The following is an 18,552-nucleotide window of genomic DNA, read 5'->3' on the forward strand; positions in this document are numbered from 1 at the left end:
GAACTGGAATGGGTTACCTAGGGAGGTGGTGGAATCTCCTTCCTTAGAGGTTTTTAAGGTCAGGCTTGACAAAGCCCTGGATGGGATGATTTAGTTGGGTTTGGTCCTGCTTTGAGCAGGGGGTTGGACTAGATGACCTCCTGAGATCCCTTCCAACTTCCAACCCTGAGATTCTATGATCATGTGTATGGTGATTCTCTAACGTGGTTCTGTAACAACTATATTGTCCTGTCTACAGTACAAACCATGCCAGATAACCATAATGCGCACACACACAATATCCTGAAAGTTCATATGACAAAAAGCACTTCACACTGTATAAATTGTGAAAGGAATTTGAAAGATTTTAATAATTAATATGGGCATTTTTATTAATACAGTGTCCTTTCCCTTTACCCAAGCATTTGAGGTTCAGCATCAACAAGTTAAAAATAAATTACAGTAAACAGCCAATATGTAGTATTCCTCTCACTTATACTGCATTTGTGTATAAAAGAACCACACATTTTCTTCATGAAGAAATGTACACATGAGAGTAGCAATAAGTATTATCATCAGTCAGACATTTCATATCTTTATAATGATCTCGGGAACACCACATTCTGGCAAATGAACAAGATATAAGGTTTGCAGACTGAAACATGAAGAGATATGTGAAAAGTAATCTGAATTTTAAAATACGTATTTTATTGTGGCACAAACATTTTAATATTAAATAAATGTACAGTCTTTCTGTATTACACTCTGAGCTCTCAAGATAAAATAATCCATCCTGAAAACAGATTCAGTTTTGATTAATATAGCAATAATATTCCTTTTCCCTTCTATGACACCTTTCATCAGAGATTTTCAAAATTTCTTACAATAATTACGGAAATTCAATCTCCCTCACGCACCCCGCCCCTCAGTGACGTAACTCTGCACTATTATCCCCATTTACAAATGGACAAACAAGAGGCACCAAGAGATAAAGTGACCTAGCTAAGAGTATATGTGATGGGACCAATCCTGCATTCAATACTCAGGCAAAACTCAGGACATTTATGGGAGTTTTGCCTCAGTAAGGATGATATTATTATTATGCACTCATTTAAATTTGCCTATCACGGACAGCTTTCAAATTGCCTGACAAGGAGTCTGAAATGTAGGAAAGTTTAAGGGCAAAAATATGGCAAAATGGCAGCTCATAATGACAAAGTAGGCAAGAACCAATATTTTGGAAGCTGGTCTCCAATCACTACAAAAATACCTGTAAATACCAATTTAAAGACAGATCCTGCAGTCACTAATCAGGCAAATGTAATTGCTCAATAGGAATTTTACACTAAGGATTGCAAGATCAGACCCTTATCTGTTTATCTTTTATTACAATTCAGTAATGTCCAGTTTTTAGGGGAAGTAGACATAATCTGCCATGTAACTATATCCATGGAATGCTGAACAAACTATAAAGACACCTTCTTGGAGAAAACCAAGAAAGCAAAAAATAGCACCTTCCTTGGAGTTCAATTTGATTCCATGTCTTCATCCACTAACTCAACTAGTGGAGCATGTCTGTTGGCCTGAGAGCCTTCTTGGTAATTAACTTTCTTTATTATTCCTGCCTTGGGCGCTCTTATGGTATGCTGCAGAGAAACAAGTGCATAGATAAATCAATAGACTATTTAAAAAATTCTTTTTTTTAACAACAATCAACTATATAAATACTCAGCAGAGGTGAGATTAGATCAAATCAACATTTACCACTTCTTTTGACACATTTCAGTCTTCTAAAATGTTATTTTTATTCTTGAAAGAACCTCATTTTCAAGTTACTTTGGTTTTTCCTCTTCAATATTTAACCGGAGAGGAAAACAAAACACTATTTGGGGTTACATGTGGAAGCACAGGTATTTCCATCTTGTTTTACTTCATTGTTCCTTCTTAAAAATAAATTAGACATCTGTTAAAATAACTCAGTTTGAGTTCAACAATGTTAACCATTTAACAGGTCAGTTCCTTTGAAAGAACTGCTGATGCATTGAATATATTTTTATTTGGCGGACAGGAAATGTTTTTATTTAACAGATCTTAGGCTAAATTAAGATGTGATTACCAACTGCTTACACACCAAGTCCAAATTTGGCTCATTGGATTATTATATCATGTTCATTTTCCATTGTACCTTTTGTTGCCCTGATAGTTTCTACATAGGATTAGTCTAATAATCAAAACAATAACAAATACTTTCTTATATCTTAGCAAGGATTCATTTAAATTAATTTTGCAATTTAACCTTTTTATTTTAAATAGTAGCACAAATATTTAGGAGCTACTCAGGTAAACTGTCAATGAAAGACACGAAGAACCACACATGTAACATGGATACCAATGTTACAACCACCTAGCGATACACAATCACCAAAATAAGTTTTAATAATTTTAAATTTGAATTAATTTTCTCAGTATGCAGGATTTTACACGTTATCAAAATTTATAAATTATTTCAAACACTAGCTTAAATCTGTTACATTATTTAGTTCAGCTACCATACACTGCACTGTAAAAATAAATCCAAACCCAACCAGCTCAAACTACACAAACTGGGATAGTGCCGGCAATTTTAGCCAATGCCAAGCAATGTAACAAAACATGATAGAACATCCCACGTGCTGCTACATTACATTTCATGTTGACCCTTATAAAGAATCTTTAGTCTACTCTCTGTAACGCTTTATGTAATCAATAATCGACAGGATTACACACAAGAAAATGCTGGATATATATTTAGAGAAAGAATCACTGCTTGCTGAATTTCAGCATAAAGTAACTGCAGATAGTAATATCATGTGTTTAAATCATGGCGAGAGAAAGTAAAGTAAAACATCCAGATTATGAAAGATGGTTTTGTATTGAAAATAATGGATAATTTATTTCTGAGGCATTTAAAGAGCTAACAAAATGAGCATTTACAAAAATTACAGATAAAAATTATACATAAAAATATTCTTTGATAATAATGTAACAGTAAACATAATTCTCTGAAATCCAGTCAAATAATATATTAGTTTTGCAATATTTCAAGTGGTGTTGATGATAAACAAGACTGAATTGTACAATATTCCAATAAACCAACCCTGGATTCATTTAATAATCGAGTTTGTTTTTTTCTTCCCAGTAATTAAACCCTTTTAATGTCACTCACCTCCATTTTCATAGCTATCATAACCATTAGAGGGTCTCCAGCTTGTACCTTGTCCCCTGCTTTCACAAATACCTACAAATTCAAAGCAAGCAACGATTAAAAAATCATGTATGTCCATATAATCTAAATCACTTGGGCAGGATTTCTACCTGGACATCTGGCTAGCAAAAGAGGTGAAAGTTTCCTTCAGAGAAAAGCTAAAGGAGAGCTGAATAATAAAGGCATCTTCTGGACTTGGGGATTGGTCCTGCTTTGAACAGGGGGTTGGACTAGATGACCTCCTGAGGTCCCTTCCAACCCTGACATTCTATGGTTCTATGACTGATCCTTTTCAGTAGGCTTATCTGCCATGAGGGAATAGATCAGAGAGCCTCTAAGGTTTCAGCTCTAGAGACATGTGGCTGAAAAGCCAATTAAAAGGAAGAAATTTAATTAAAAATGGCAAGTTTAGCCAAATGCTTAGAATTTTTAAAGGGCTCTTACTGCATTCTGCAGAAACAAGACAGGAAGTCTGGAAACCACCTGCACAGGGGAACAAACGGAGGGATTTTCTCCAACTGGAAGGAGCCAGGGCTGTGTAGGAGATGTTCAGACAGGTTTCCTTTTCCCTCCCCATCCCACATTTGTAACAATCACCTTTTCAATTGTCCCAGTCATAGGTGCTATAGCACCTCCTTGAGTTCCTGTTGCACTCGCTCCAGACAAGTATTTAGGTATTGGAAGTCCAATTTGTGCACTGCCTTTCTACAGAAAATTAAATAAACCAAGATTGAGTTAATGTCCTAACACATTACAATTGGTACAAACCTTGATTTATATTTATAGTGACAGAAGTTAATACATTTGTTACTAAGTAATTAAGTAGTTTGTTTATTCGTGTGGATTTCACATGACATTTATCACAAAGTCATTTTAATTTCCTTTAATCACTTTTACTGGAAAAAACAGACCAGCTTTACCATGGAAGCTGGGATATTTCTTCTTCATAAGTACTACTGCTAATGCAATGCAGAGAATGCCAAGGTAAGCTGTCATGTTAATCTGAATTTATTTTTCAAGGCTAAATTGGAGTTCTCCTCCTCAAGCTCCATCTTGATTACTTTTATTTTTCATTATTTTATTTAAAAAATGAAGTACATTAAAATAAAAAAATCATAATTACACTCTTCCTCATACATACTTTTCAGCTGTAAATTATAACCAGTGTTCTAGGGAACCATTTTAAAGTATGTTTTTTTCCAAATATCATTTTCATCTCTTTTGATTTGGTTAATTGCAATTAATTTACTCAGTTGTAGATTATTAGTTACCAACCTCCAATTATAGTTATAAATCTAGCAAGGATCTGAAGATTATGGGCTGCTATAAAAATTGAAATACTGATACATCTCACCCCCTAAATTTAAGATTACTCGTCTAAGTCCACTACACTCCATTTCACAATCCTGCTTACCCCCCTCAGCTGGGATTTTAAATCTCAGATGATGAAAAAGAAACTTTACCAGTGAGAAGAGGCAAATAGTGTTGTCCAAAATGACCAGCTTAGCTTTACAAACATTCCCGTTTACTGTACATCTCAGGTAAGTCGAATCTCCCTCATTAGAAATGTCTCCAGAAACATGGAAAGCTTTATCTTTTATCTGAAATACAGTTGTTAACTGTTAAAAGATGTTATAGGGACAGAGCCTAATGTAATTTTGTAACCAGTCAGCAGCACAATTACCTTAATGGGTTACAAGCAACATAGTTCATTGTGTGTCCACAAAAGAGTTTTTCTCCCATTCTCAGTTTGTGCATCTACCTACTATGTATCAGTGCACTGTGGAAAATGAGAGAAGCTATCTCATAGTGCTTCAGCAGTGGAACATGACCAGTGCTTCAGTACTCAGGGCTAAGAAGAAAGAATGGCCAAACCGATTAATACAGGCAGGATAAGGGAGTCCTGTCTGTATTGTATGACCCAGTAACCCTAAATGCTATGCTGTAGTCATACAAAGGAGCATTTACAGTCAGAGCACATATCTAAACCATGTTGCTGATGATTGACTATAACACTGCATTCTCTCTTTAGAATAGTATTTCCAGGGCAAAAATCATTGTTATAAATGGACATGCTAGTAACCATTTGCATTAAAGTGTTAACATACATATTTAAATGTCCTTAGTCACTCCAGTCTGAGGTGGATAATATTCAGTTATATTCTACCATGTAGTGTCCTCTCCCCATATTTTGTTTTGTTTTTTAAGGGTTTTCCTCACTGTAAATGCAGATTAATTTCTGCGGTATCTCTAGAGACCCTAAGCGCTCATGACCCTATTATCTCCCAGGTAACATAAAGCAACAAGACTTGCTTAACAATGCATGGTTAATTTCTTGAACAAAATGTTTAACAAGAAATTGCTAGAAAGAACTCCGAGTTTATGAAGAATGATTTATAGGCTGAATGAACTACCCTTGGGAAGAGATACAAGTTACTCTCCATAGTAAGTACCACTTGTCGTCGTTCTCCCCCTCCCACCCACGCTGAGGGGTGGCTCTGCCAAAGTTAGATGAGAAAAAGGAAGGTTGCACTTGAAGGAGGAATACTGACAATGGCGGCTCTGAGGAGAACTTCTGGATTAGGGAAAGTGTCACAGATGAAACTTCCAGATGAAGTTAAGGAAGGACTGTAGAATCAGACTCTAAAATTGGATTATTTATGCCTAGAAGTCCTTGGTCATTAATGAGAATCCAGCCAAGGTTGACAGTAACCCAAATTAGTTACCATATGATGGCTTTGTGATATTCCACATGAGTAAGATGATGGTCTCAGTCCAATTCCAAATGGACAGGCGTCCAGATTAAATAAACCTCCATTCCTACAGGAAATAAGTACCACCACTGTTGGGAATCGCAGCAGAGAGGTTAGTGATTGGTTCATTCTCCACAGCCTGTTCAATCTGGTGCCCCTCCTCTTCCTAAGTGATCCTTCCACAACAGGGTTGAGACAGCACGGAGAATCTTACAGTACTTCTAGCATGCTATCCCTGTTCTGTACATGGAGGATTTAACTTTTCAGAGATGTTAATCTTGTACTTTTCCAGAATGCTAAAGATGAAAAATTGTATACATGAAAATATTTCTTAGTTAACAACAGTTTCTCTCAGTCCTGTTCTTATGTTAATTGCATTAAAATTAACTTCTTGAGCCAAGAGATCACACTTGTTCAAGGCCTAGATGTGCAGAGGTATTGGAAATGGACATAAAAATGAATATCTACTGTTCTCATTGCACAGGTTTTACTTTCTTTAAATCCTTCTTCACCTTGGACTCAGCAATTTGCTGTTCTAATATTAAGTTGTAAATTATTCAAGGAACTTGGCTGAGCTGCCTCCATCTGTATTAAAGATGGTGCTACGGAACAGAAGCAGTCTGTAAGATGTTCCACAAGCCTTGAGAATCTATCATGTCTAAAGAGTGAAAAAGAGAACACACACTTGTTTCGGTGTTCGCTTGTGATAAAACCATGTAAGAATGGCTTACATTTTGCCTCAATTTACTGCCTTGATTTTGTATGCCCCAAATCATGTTGTAGACCTGATCAAGCCCTCTTGCCCACATGGGAGTTCACCACTAAAATTGAAGGGGAAAACAAAACAAAAAAAACCCACAGCCACTGTTCTGCTGCTGATAAAGCACCCCCATCTCAGGAATTTCCCTAACGAGTTATAACCATCAAGGTTGTAAAGTAGACACACCCAGCACTGGGAAATTAGGGAGGAGACCGAAAAAGACTCAATACATGGTAAGATAAGCGCTAACCAGCGTTTTTATGCTGACCATCTGCATAAACAGAGAAGGTCACAGCTAAGTTACAATTTGAGCATGAAAGATACAAATGTAAAAAACTTGGGCAGCAAGGAGGACACTAGGTGCCAGTATGTAACTGGTTAACATTTTTGTTATTTAGGAGTGTGGGATAATGTGATAGGATTAGTACATTTGAAGGCGGTAGCTAATTTTACCTATATAACGTATATGAAAAACAATGTTCTTTGGGAACCGTTTCCAGACTGCAGTTCAACATCAAGCTGCTGGAACTCTGATCTCTCTGCATAACCGTGACATGTAGAGGTATTGCCGGGAACCCCCAGATGAATGGATCCTGACTGGCCATCGGATGAAATAGATGTTTAAAGCACAACTGTGTAAAGCTCTTTCACTGGGAAAAGGTTCCATACACCCGTAGAGCCCTGAGCCCGGTGGGCAGGAGCAGGTACTTAAACTGAGCAGGTTTCTTCCTGAGCCCCGTGGGTAAGGATAAGTACTTACACCCGGAAGGGAAAGGGTGTGGGTGCTTAAATTGACCAGGTCACGTCTTGAGCCCTCGGTAGGGCACAGGTGGTGCGCCCTAAAGTGAGCAGGTAACAATGGGAACTCTTCTTGATTATGAGGGATGCTGGTGAGGGAGGGGTGAAATGTTGGCATTTCAAAATGCTCAACAATGATAAGAGTGTCATCAGGTGGATTCTTAAAATGTGTGGTCTTGAGATACAGAATCCACAAAATAACCCTTGTATGTATCCTAAAGCAAGGTTGACTAAGTGGCTACCCCACTATATGTAATTATGAACTTGAAGACTATGTCATACAGCATATGCAAAAGAGAGCCAAATTAAATTTGCACAAGCAACCTTAATAATGGCATTTTCTAGCTTTTGAGTCCTTTGCAACCTTAATAATGTTCTTTAACATGATTTTTTTGTGTTCATTTCCTAGGTTTTTAAACAAGCAAACTGAAAAAACAGCAATTCCAGCATGTGGTGTCATACTGACACCTACATGGGTCATCAGCAAGTTTGGAACCTTTAGACCAATCACACAGACCTCTGCCACTTGAGCTAACACAGAACTGACAGCAACAGTAGGTTGTCATCCTTTATGTGGGCCAGCCCTTGACGGGGAGGAGACACACACAATTTGACAGTGTGTTTCACAGATATTTGGTGGCAGCTCAGGAAACTTGGATTACATTCCTGACTCTAGAGATGATTTTGCTCCAGTGGGCACTGACTCTTCTGCCCTCTCCCAGCACTCAGGACATCTTCTGCCCCATTTTCTCTAATCTGTCCTTGTCCTAGTTCCTTAACCCCAGCTCCTCATACTAGTTCTATTCTCCTTGCCAACCCTGTCCCAGTCTCCACTTATCATGCTTCTCATGCAGTCCCAGTCTCCTTCGCTGAATGTCCTTCTCTGGACTCCCTCTCCCAGTCTCCTCTCCTCCAACCTTTTTTGTCCAGCCATTCCTAGTTCCTCTCTGCTCCTCATCAAATCTGTCCCTCTCCTGCACCATTCCAGTCTCACCCACTCATTTCTCCACCCCAATTGATTTTATTCTCAGTCCCAATCTCTCTGACACGCTCCTCATCCAATCTCAGTGTCCACTCCCCAGATCCTTGTCCCAATCTCTTTTCACAGCCAGTCCCAGTTTCAAAGATCATAAAGCCAGAAAGGACCATAGTGGTTATCTAGTCTCACCTCCCTGAATTAACTTCTATTTGAACTAGCGCATATTTTTTTAGAAAAACATCCAATCTTGATTTTAAAATTTCCACTAATGGAGAATGCATCACAACCGTGGTAACTTGTTCCAATGGTTAATTACCCTCACTGTTAAAAATTTGAGTCTTACTTCTAGTCTGAATTTGCCTCGCTTCAAATTCCACCCATTGGATCTCGTTATATATTTGTGTGATAGACTGAAGAGCCCTGTGACTGTGATCAAATCCCCCTTAATCTTCTCTTTGATAAACTAAATAGAGTGAAAGCAGCAAAGAATCCTGTGGCACCTTATAGACTAACAGACTAGAGTGAGCTCCTTCAGCCTTTTACTGAGGCATGTTTTCCAAACCTTTATTTATTGGCATGGCTCCTCTCCCCCCATGTCCCAGCTTTTTGTCAGAACTGTCTCCGCTCCCCTCGATCTTCCTTCCTCCCACCCCACGCCCCAGTGGTTCTCAGTCCAAGTTTCCTTGCCCAGCCATTCGCAGTCTTCCTCTCAGCCACTCCTCTGATTTAAGCATACACCTGCAGGCTCCCAGTACGCACTCCCCATTTCCCTTCCTTGCTCATAGTCTCAGTCTCCTTCCTTAGCCAGCCCCAGTCACCCTCCCACACCAACTCCCAGTTTCCCTCTCCCATCCCACCAGTCTCCAGTCCCAGTCTTCTCCCACCCCACAACACCAGGCTCCTTATCCCATTTTCTCTCCATCAGTACACCTCCAGCCCCCTGTGCATTCAAATGAGGCAGCTTCCTCCCACACACTGCCTGGGATCAGCAGAGGAGGTCATTTAAAGCACCGGACAGACAGGTTCCTTGCTTTCCATTCAGATGTGGTTAAACACTGGAATAAATTGCCTAGGGAGGTTGTGGAATCTCCATCCCTGGAGATATTTAAGAGTAGGTTAGATAAATGTCTATAAGGGATGGTCTAGATAGTATTTGGTCCTGCCGTGAGGGCACGGAACTGGACTCGATGACCTCTCGAGGTCCCTTCCAGTCCTAGAGTCTATGAATCTATGCCTGGACCTGCCATTGCAGGGAAAATGCTACTCAGCCCTAGACAGAAACTTCAGGGAATTTAGTTTCTAAACATAAGACGTCTCTACTAAGCATGTGAAATCTGTGGTTTTTCAAAGGCTTATAATATGGCCAAATTTGTTTGGATTTTTGTTGGGATGGCAAAAGGTACATTCCTGACACAGGCTGCCCCTCAGCCACATATCAAGTCCCTGCTCCAAAGCATGGGGGAGCTAGAGTATTCAACGATAAGACCGACAGACAACGTGTTTTTCCTTAGCCTTGTCCTCAGAAATGACAATCATTTTGGCTGAAACTTAAAAAAAAAAAAAATCAGCATGAGGCAGACACCCAACATGGAAAATTTCAGACCAAACATATTAGATTGGCACAGTTATAAGCAACTGAAAAAAGGATCTTATAATGAAAAGTGTTGAGCAACATTAATAATAGGTGATGCAATCAGCCTATATCTAATAAGAAACATACAAGTAACAGAGGGGTAGCCATGTTAGTCTGTATCCACAAAAACAATTAAAGACTAACAGATTTATTTGCGCACATGTATCTGAAGAAGTGGGGTTTTTACCCACGAAAGCTTATGCCAAAATAAATCTTAGTCTTTAAGGTGCCAAGAAACATACAGTAAATTAACTTTACTCATCATTATGATGAGATCAGTTACTAAAAAGTATGAGAAAATAGAACTTTACCTGCATGTTATATGAACCGTCATGATTGTAATCTATAATTATGTCCACATCTGTTTAATAAAATATTAAAAAAACCAAGATTTACTTGACTTAGAGAAAAATTAAACTTAAAAACAGAGTTCAGAGCATCTTTTTCAACATAAATATAAATTTCCAAACAAGAAGGCCAACAAAAACTGTTAGACTAGCTCAGCAAACCTCGTAGAAGGTTGTTCTGACATTTAGAGCAAAATTTTCAAAGCTGGGTGCCTAACCCTAGGTTCCTAAATCCGTATTTAGATACCTGAATAAACTGACTAGAGTTTCAAACCATCCATAACCCAGTGAAGTCAATGGGAGTTGCAGGTGCTCAAGTCCTATGAAAATTCGATCCTTTATTGAGGTGTCTAAATATGGATTTAGAATCCTAAATTTAGGGACACTTGTAAAAAAAATCTGGCCAGTGTCTCCAGGAATCTGAGTGTGAAATTAACAAGTATCTTTAAAAATGCTGACTGGAGCATGTGATCTTGGCGGGTTTCCCCTCCCCAATCAATCTTAAATAAACTTTTTCCTACATATGTTTGCTCTTCCCTCTTCCAAATCTTTACAACTTTATGCACGTGCATGTTGAAATAACATGGTCTCAAACACGTTACCCACAGCTAGTCACTTACTGTTTTCACCATCTAGGAGAGTCAGGTTTCTGGTGTAGGATATATTTACTCTTCTGCCACTGCTGGATGCAAATGGTGAGAATTTATCTACAAGACCAAATACACAAACAGTTGATGCTGCATTTACTGTATTACAAATAAAGACATAAGAATGCTTAGCATGTACTTAGTGTTTTACATCCTCAAATCACTTTATTAACATTATTAATTATTATATTATTATATATTTATGTTGCACCAAAAAGGCTGAATCAGGTTGGAGCTCCATTGTCATAGTTACTGTACAAATATATAGTAAATGACAGTCCCTGGTCCAATCAGCTTACAATTTGTAAGACAGGCTATAATAAGTGGATGAGGGACAGAAGTAGACTGAGGGTAGGACGGGGAGGGGGTGAGATAACAAAAAATGGTGGCATAGCACACCCTAGGTGCATGTACAATTCTCAGTCAATCATCGAACAGCAGTCACAATTTGCTACCAGTCTAGCCATTATCAGCCATTTTAATCCTCTAATGTATAACTGTAAATATCCTCTCTTCTTAGAGACATGAAAACAGATTTCAGAGGTCACTGAAGTCAACGGAAGTCCTTCCATTGATCCAGATCCTGCCTGGGATCCAGTCGGTGTTTTAATCTGAAGGTCCTAGGGTTGGCTGAAGAAACAGTATTGATGGACATTGAAAAGACTCTGAGCTAGCCCTTCTCACTGGAGAGAAATTTGCAGACATTTTGAAGATGACAGGAGCAAAGTGGAAATGACACACACATGCAAATGAAAAGTTGTGTGTTTCTATCTGAAATACATTAGAACAGTCCCTTTTTATCTAGTTAAGAACACATGCATCACAAAGGTGTTATACTTAATCTCTGTCACCTAAAGAAAGCTATGTCCTGCCCTCTCAGTGGATGGTAGTAACCAGATGTCAGGAGGTTAAACAGTGAGGCAACAAGGGAGTACAAAATTAATGAAATGGACAAAAGCTCTGATTTCTGTCTCACCCCCTCAAAGGAAAAATAAACTAAAGGAAAGAGAAAAAATTATCTTACCACCAGACTGAACTCTAAAAGCATCTGTTATCATTTTCTCTCTCAGTATGAGTCCCAGAGCAGCCTGACACAAAATTTCATTTGGGGTTGCCTGTTTGGCTGGAAACAGTTCATCATGGTGTTGAGAAATGAAATTGGTGTGCACGTTTCCAGCCTCAAACTGTGGGTGTCCTGACAGGCTTAGTAAGAAATCAATATTGGTGCTTAGTCCTACGATCTGTCAAGAAAAAGAAAGACAAGGTGGGTGAGATAATATCGTTTGTTGAACCAACTTCTATTGGTGAAAGAGACAAGCTTTCGAGCTCCACAGAGCTCTTCTTCAGGTCCACAGAGCTCAAAAGCTTGTCTCTTTCACCAACAGAAGCTGGTCCAATTAAAGATATTACCTCACTCGCCTTGTGTCTCTCATATCCTGGGACCAACAGAGCTACAACAACACTGCGCAAAAAAAACAATGAAACAACAAATCCACACACATTCCCAAATGAAAATGAAGAGCTGCTAACGGACCTACAGCTGTCTGCTCCACTGATACAGAGAATGTCTTTTTAAAAAGTGACATCAGTGCAGTACAGCACTGACAAAAGAAAGAGTAAACATTTCAATTGGTATATATCCCATTATTTAAGAAATTATTACCTTTGAAGAACAAGGGTAGGATTTTCAAAAGCACTAACTTTTGGCCTCATTCTTCCTTCGCTGAAGTCAACAGGAGTTTAACCACTGATGTTAATGGAAGCAGACTGAGGCCAGTGCTGAAAGCTTTTGGAAATCCTATCTCAAGTATTTAACGAGACTCAGTCAACTTGAAATGTAGTCAATTTAAAAAAAAAAAAAAAGTTAAAAGTCTTTCAGGTGCTATATCTGCACCTGACTATTACCATTTTTTTTTTAATCATTAGAGTCTCTCTCTTCTGTTGCTGTGCAAAAGACCCACACAAACAACAGAGGAAACTAACTAGTTAGGGGAAATTAGTGAAACTGATTTGTTACAATGTGCTGTCAAACATATAGACTAAATGAACTTAAAAAACAAAACAAAAAACAAAAACTTAGAAAAACATATTTCTCTGATCTCTGTCAGTTATAATAATCTTCTGTTACTTCTAACAATAGCAGACAAAACATTTTCAGATGCATGATTTTTAAGTTGATTGTGTCCCTTAAAATTTATTTTTTATATCACTAAATGTAAATAAACTACACACTGCAACTGGCTTCACTTCAAGTCAAACCTTTTGCATTAGAAATGTTATCTGCCTTGTTCAGTCTGGTTTGTTTTGCTTTGTTAAATAATAGTAAAATTTTAAATACTGAACAATCCTTTATAATTTTAGGAGTTACTACTTGACAAGGGCCTGAACTAGATGCCAATAGCCAAACTTTTTGAATTTTGAAAAAGTGCAGACTGGAGTTTAAAACACTACAGTTTGGGCTCACCTCTTCAATGAACCCAAACAGAAACATCATAAGAACAGCCACACCAGGTCAGACCAAAGGTCCAGCTAGCCCAGTATCTTATCTTCCAACAGTGGCCAATGCCAGGGCCCCAGAGTGAATGAATAGAACAGGTAATCATCAAGTGATCCATTCCCTGTTGCCCATTCCCAGCTTCTCGCAAACAGAGGCTAGGAACACCATCCCTGCCCATCCTGGCTAATAGCCATTGATGGACCTATCCTCCATGAATTTTTGAACCCTGTTATAGCCTTGGCCTTGACAACATCTTCTGGCAAGGAGCTCCACAGGTTGACTGTGAATTGTGTGAAAAAATACTTCCTTCTGTTTATTTTAAACCTGCTCCCTATTAATTTCATTTGGTGATCTCTAGCTCTTGTGTTACAAGGAGTAAATAACACTTCTTTATTTACATTCTCCACACCAGTCATGGTTTTATAGACCTCAATCATATCCCCCATTAGTCGTCTCTTTTCCAAGCTGAGAAGTCCCACTTTTATTGCTCTCGCCTCATACTGTAGCTGTTCCATACCCCAATCATTTTTGTTGCCCTTTTCTGAACCTTTTCCAATTCCAATATATCTTTTTGAGAGGGGTGTGACCTCATCTGCACGCAGTATTCAAGATGTGGGCGTTCCATGGATTATATAGAGGCAGTATGATATTTCCTGTCTTATTATCTATCCCTTTCTTAATGATTCCCAACATTCTGTTCACTTTTTTGACTGCCGCTGCAAACTGAGTGGATGTTTTCAGAGAACTATCCACAATGACTCCAAGATCTCTTTCTTGAGTGGTAACAGCTAATTTAGACCCCTTCATTTTATGTGCATAGTTGGGATTATGTTTTCCAATGTGCATTACTTTGCATTTATCAACACAGAATTTCATCTGCCATTTTGTTTCCCAGTTACCCAGTTCTGAGAGATCCTTTTGTAGCTCTTCACAGTCTGCCTGGGACTTAACTATCTTGAGTAGTTTTGTATCAAATGTTGCCACCTCACTGTTTACCCCTTTTCCCAGATCATTTATGAATATGTTGAATAGGACTGGTTCCAGTACAGACCTGCGGGACACCACTATTTTCCTCTCTCTATTCTGAAAAGTAACCATTTATTCCTACCCTTTGTTTCCTATCTTTTAACCAGTTACCAATCCATGAGAGGACCTTCGCTCTTATCCTATGACAGCTTATTTTGCTTAAGAGCCTTTGGTGAGGGATCTTGCAAAAGGCTTTCTGAAAATCTAAATACACTACATCCACGGGATCCCCGTTGTCCACATGCTTGTTGACCTCCTCAAAGAATTCTAGTAGATTGGTGAGGCATGATTTCCCTTTACAAAAAACATATTGACTCTTCCCCAACAAATATTGTTCATCTCTGTGACTGACAATTTTGTCTTTACTATCGTTTCAACCAGTTTGCCCGGTACTGAAGTCAGGCTTACCAGCCTGTAATTGCCAGGATCACCTCTGAAGCCCTTTTAAAAAATTGGCATCACATTAGCTATCCTCCAATCATTTGGTACAGAAGCTGATTTAAATGATAGGTTACAGACTACAGTTAGTAACTACAGTTAGTAGTCCTGCAATTTAGCTGTAGCTAAGTTAAACCCTTTCAAAAAAGCCATTTTTGCTTCTATAACAGCATTTTGCTACTATTGTGATAGGAGCTGTGTAAACAGCTTATGTAGAATCAGACTGGAAATCGTATTGGGTTCCTTATATTATTTGTATTTCTGTAACACCTAGGATCCCATTGTGGTAGGTACTAAACAAACACAGAACAAAGGATACTTACATTGTACTGATGGAGGCTGTATCGCAACTTTCTCAATGCTGCTTGGCGATCCTCAGCCCAAACAACTAGTTTAGCAATCATTGGATCATAATGTACAGAAACTTCATCACCTAAAGTATAAATATATAGGAAGTGATTTCTAAGGACACTGACACACACCTTCACGAAGATATGTTTGATAGTATGCTTTATAAAGCGATACTAGCACTATAGTAGCAACATGCACTGAGAGACCCAATGGCCAGTGCTCCGCAAAGGCCACGTAGGAGACTCAAGTTTGATTTATGGACCAATCTCTCAATTCCAAGGCCAGCCTGAGTTTGAAATGTTACAGAGGTGATACTATTCAACATCAACCTTCTTTGCTGAATTAAGGCATAGTATTGACAAGCTTTGAAAGAAATCCAATCTGCCTATCCCATAAGGGCAATAACTGGAGTGGGAAGATGATGATGAGATATTTAGGGATCCAATCGAGATATAGTGGAATCCTCAGGGAGAAGAATTCTGTAGTGTTTTATAATTACGACAATATCCTCTGGGGCAAGTTCTGGCCTCAAGCTAAGCACAAGATTAAAAAGCTGCAGCCAGAGGGAACTTGCTTGAGAGCACAATTGTAATGAGCTGTTCTTTTTAACAGATATTTTCAGTTAATACTGTCTTCAAATTTTACCTTGTCTGACCCCAGTTTCTATCCTGGTAAAACTGTCAGGTGGTGGTGTAGACAAGTGGAGTAAGGGTCCAGCCCCTGGCATGAAGTTATTATTAGGATCTTCAGCATATATCCTGGCTTCAAATGCATGGCCACTGAGTGCAATTTCTTCCTGCATTAGGGGAATTTTCTCTCCTGCTGCAACCTATAGATAGTAGAGTAATTTTCCATTCACCGGGGAGCAACCCTAACAGTTGGGTCAGAGCACTAGCACATGGATGCAGATATCTTGTGTGTACAGACACGCAAACTTTTGATTGTAACGAATAACAGATGGAAGCTAAATATGATAAAATTATACATATAGGATCTGCACGAAGGCAAGGTACTGTTTACAATCATATAATAAGAACAACTGTAAACTTCAATGTCAAGGAGCTACAAAAAACACCGAGTCAGGTGGTTTGGCTGTCCTGGCATTTGAATAAACATGGTTGAGAAAGGATTGCAATATATTGATCATTTTTGTCCTGTTTCAGGCCTAGGTTTTCTCCATGACCAATATATCTTACACTTTGATGTATCAGTTGCCCAACCTAGGAATACAATGGCTGCAATATCAAGTAGGAAGGGACTTTTACATTGCAACCAACTTAAAAAACATTCACACACAAAACAAGTTAGTTCACTAGCCATTTTCTGTATTTCCTATTTCAAATGTGTGTATTTGGATAACAATTTATTCCTCCAACGCAGCTGCTTGTTGATCCAGAGAGAATGTCATGATCCTATGTTTGTGATATCAATCTACTGTCCGGGAATGAGAGCAATACCACAAATTCTATATTGTTATCTGACAGCAGGATCAAGCAGTAAGAGAAGATGGACCGGGGAAGAAGGACCCTTCTTCTGAACACAAGTAACCTCACGAGTGATGAGAAACAAGTGATGGGTGAATAGTTTTAGGTTTTAATTCTGATAAATGTTGAAGTTATTCCTTCCTCTCTCCCCAGGAAGAAAGTCACAATTTAAAAGATTTCGAAAGAGGATTATTTCCAAAGTTCTATTACTGTAAGATGATCTTACAACATTCCACAAAACTGAAGCACAATAAAAAATGCTTTTTCTTCCTCTTACTGCTACAGTCCAATGGAAAAAAATGTGAGCCTATAAAGCACTGAACAATAAAAGCCTGCTCATCTGGAAAACAAGATTTTATTAGGGAGAAGAAAATCTTTTTAAGTGGCTGGAAAAACTTGCTATCTGCCACTATTGCTAGAGTCTAGTCAATCACTTCCTTTTTTCATATACTCTGAAATCTGTACACAAGTTTAAGAAAAGGTTTCACAGGAGGAGTTTCTAATTACTCAGGATTTTTAAACTAATAGGTCAACAGGGACCTTTTTACTCCCTCAAAAGAATTCAGGAAAGAAAGCCAGAAAAGTAAGGGAAAATACACTAGTTTCAGGGTAAATCCAAGAAACATTTTAAAGGTAAAATGCTGTGGAGAAATCTGTAGCAGGGTCATAGTAACCAGCCAGCAAGGACAGCCACAATCAGACCCCTCTCCCCACACTGGTCTCAAAAGCACACACAATTTCCATCCACAACGGGGAAGTAAATGCCTGATGGTCCAAGTTGTAGGTATTTATTGTTCCTCCAAGGCAGTGGTTTTCAACTAGGGGTCCACAGACTCTCTCTTAAGATTTCAGAAAGGATCTCTACCTCCATTTGAAATGAAAAAAGGTTGAAAACCACTGCTCTAAGGCATGGCAGTAAAACCTGGATCTGCCTAATGATTTTTCCCCTCTCTGGAAATAACATCCTTTTCTTTACACCTCCACTGGTACCTGACCATAGTCCTGATTCTTCTTTTAGTTCTTTCCACCTTCTCTCTCTTCCAGCAGTGTCTGACTTTTCTCCCAGGTCAGCACTCTTCAGTTCCCAACTCCCATTCCCAGATTAGCAATCCACAGCCTCCCTTTTCCTGCCTTAGCATCTTTAGATTAACTGCCACTTTGGCTTTCTTTTCCAGCTTTTCTTCACCCCAATCATATGCACCATTTCTGAACACTGACACAACCCAGCTCCCCATTGCCCAACACCTGTGTACCCAAACCCCGATGCTCCCCACAGTCATCCCTTCCATCATCCATACCCTTTCCCCCCCCACACACACACACTCTTGAAGGTTCAAAACATCTTACTGTCTTTTGGCAGATGTGAACAGAATTGTGCTTATTACATGAACGGTAGAATTGTCAGGCTCCTTCCCACATGACCTTCTGCTAGGGGTAGAAGTACACAGAGAATACCACCTCTACTCTCTTGAAAGGGTTTCTGTTTCTCTGACTCTGCGCCATGCATGGTTCCTGGGCCAAAGAAACACTTTGCATGTCAAAAATTAAGCTTCTAAAGCATATTCAGAAATGCAAGGATAAACTAAGAATCTTCTCCTCCCACTCCCCATATTCTT

General features: G+C 38.8%; 1 protein-coding gene across 3 annotated transcripts in view; it reads right to left on the bottom strand.

The window, feature by feature from the left end:
* Positions 1–321: 321 nt before the first annotated feature.
* The window catches only part of MCCC1 (methylcrotonyl-CoA carboxylase subunit 1), a 29,404-nt gene continuing 11,173 nt past the window's right edge, over positions 322–18,552 (bottom strand). For all 3 annotated transcript variants that reach the window (XM_045031257.1, XM_045031258.1, XM_045031259.1), the window contains 9 exons: positions 16,098–16,281; positions 15,425–15,534; positions 12,165–12,381; positions 11,114–11,200; positions 10,458–10,507; positions 4,687–4,824; positions 3,821–3,928; positions 3,185–3,256; positions 322–1,625 (listed from right to left, as the gene is read on the bottom strand). In XM_045031257.1, the coding sequence (XP_044887192.1) occupies positions 1,506–1,625; positions 3,185–3,256; positions 3,821–3,928; positions 4,687–4,824; positions 10,458–10,507; positions 11,114–11,200; positions 12,165–12,381; positions 15,425–15,534; positions 16,098–16,281 (1,086 nt within the window). In that variant the 3' untranslated portion in view covers positions 322–1,505. The remainder of the gene's footprint in view (positions 1,626–3,184; positions 3,257–3,820; positions 3,929–4,686; positions 4,825–10,457; positions 10,508–11,113; positions 11,201–12,164; positions 12,382–15,424; positions 15,535–16,097; positions 16,282–18,552) is intronic.

This window comes from Mauremys mutica, chromosome 9 (assembly GCF_020497125.1).
Source record: "Mauremys mutica isolate MM-2020 ecotype Southern chromosome 9, ASM2049712v1, whole genome shotgun sequence".
Lineage (NCBI taxonomy): Eukaryota > Metazoa > Chordata > Testudines > Geoemydidae > Mauremys > Mauremys mutica.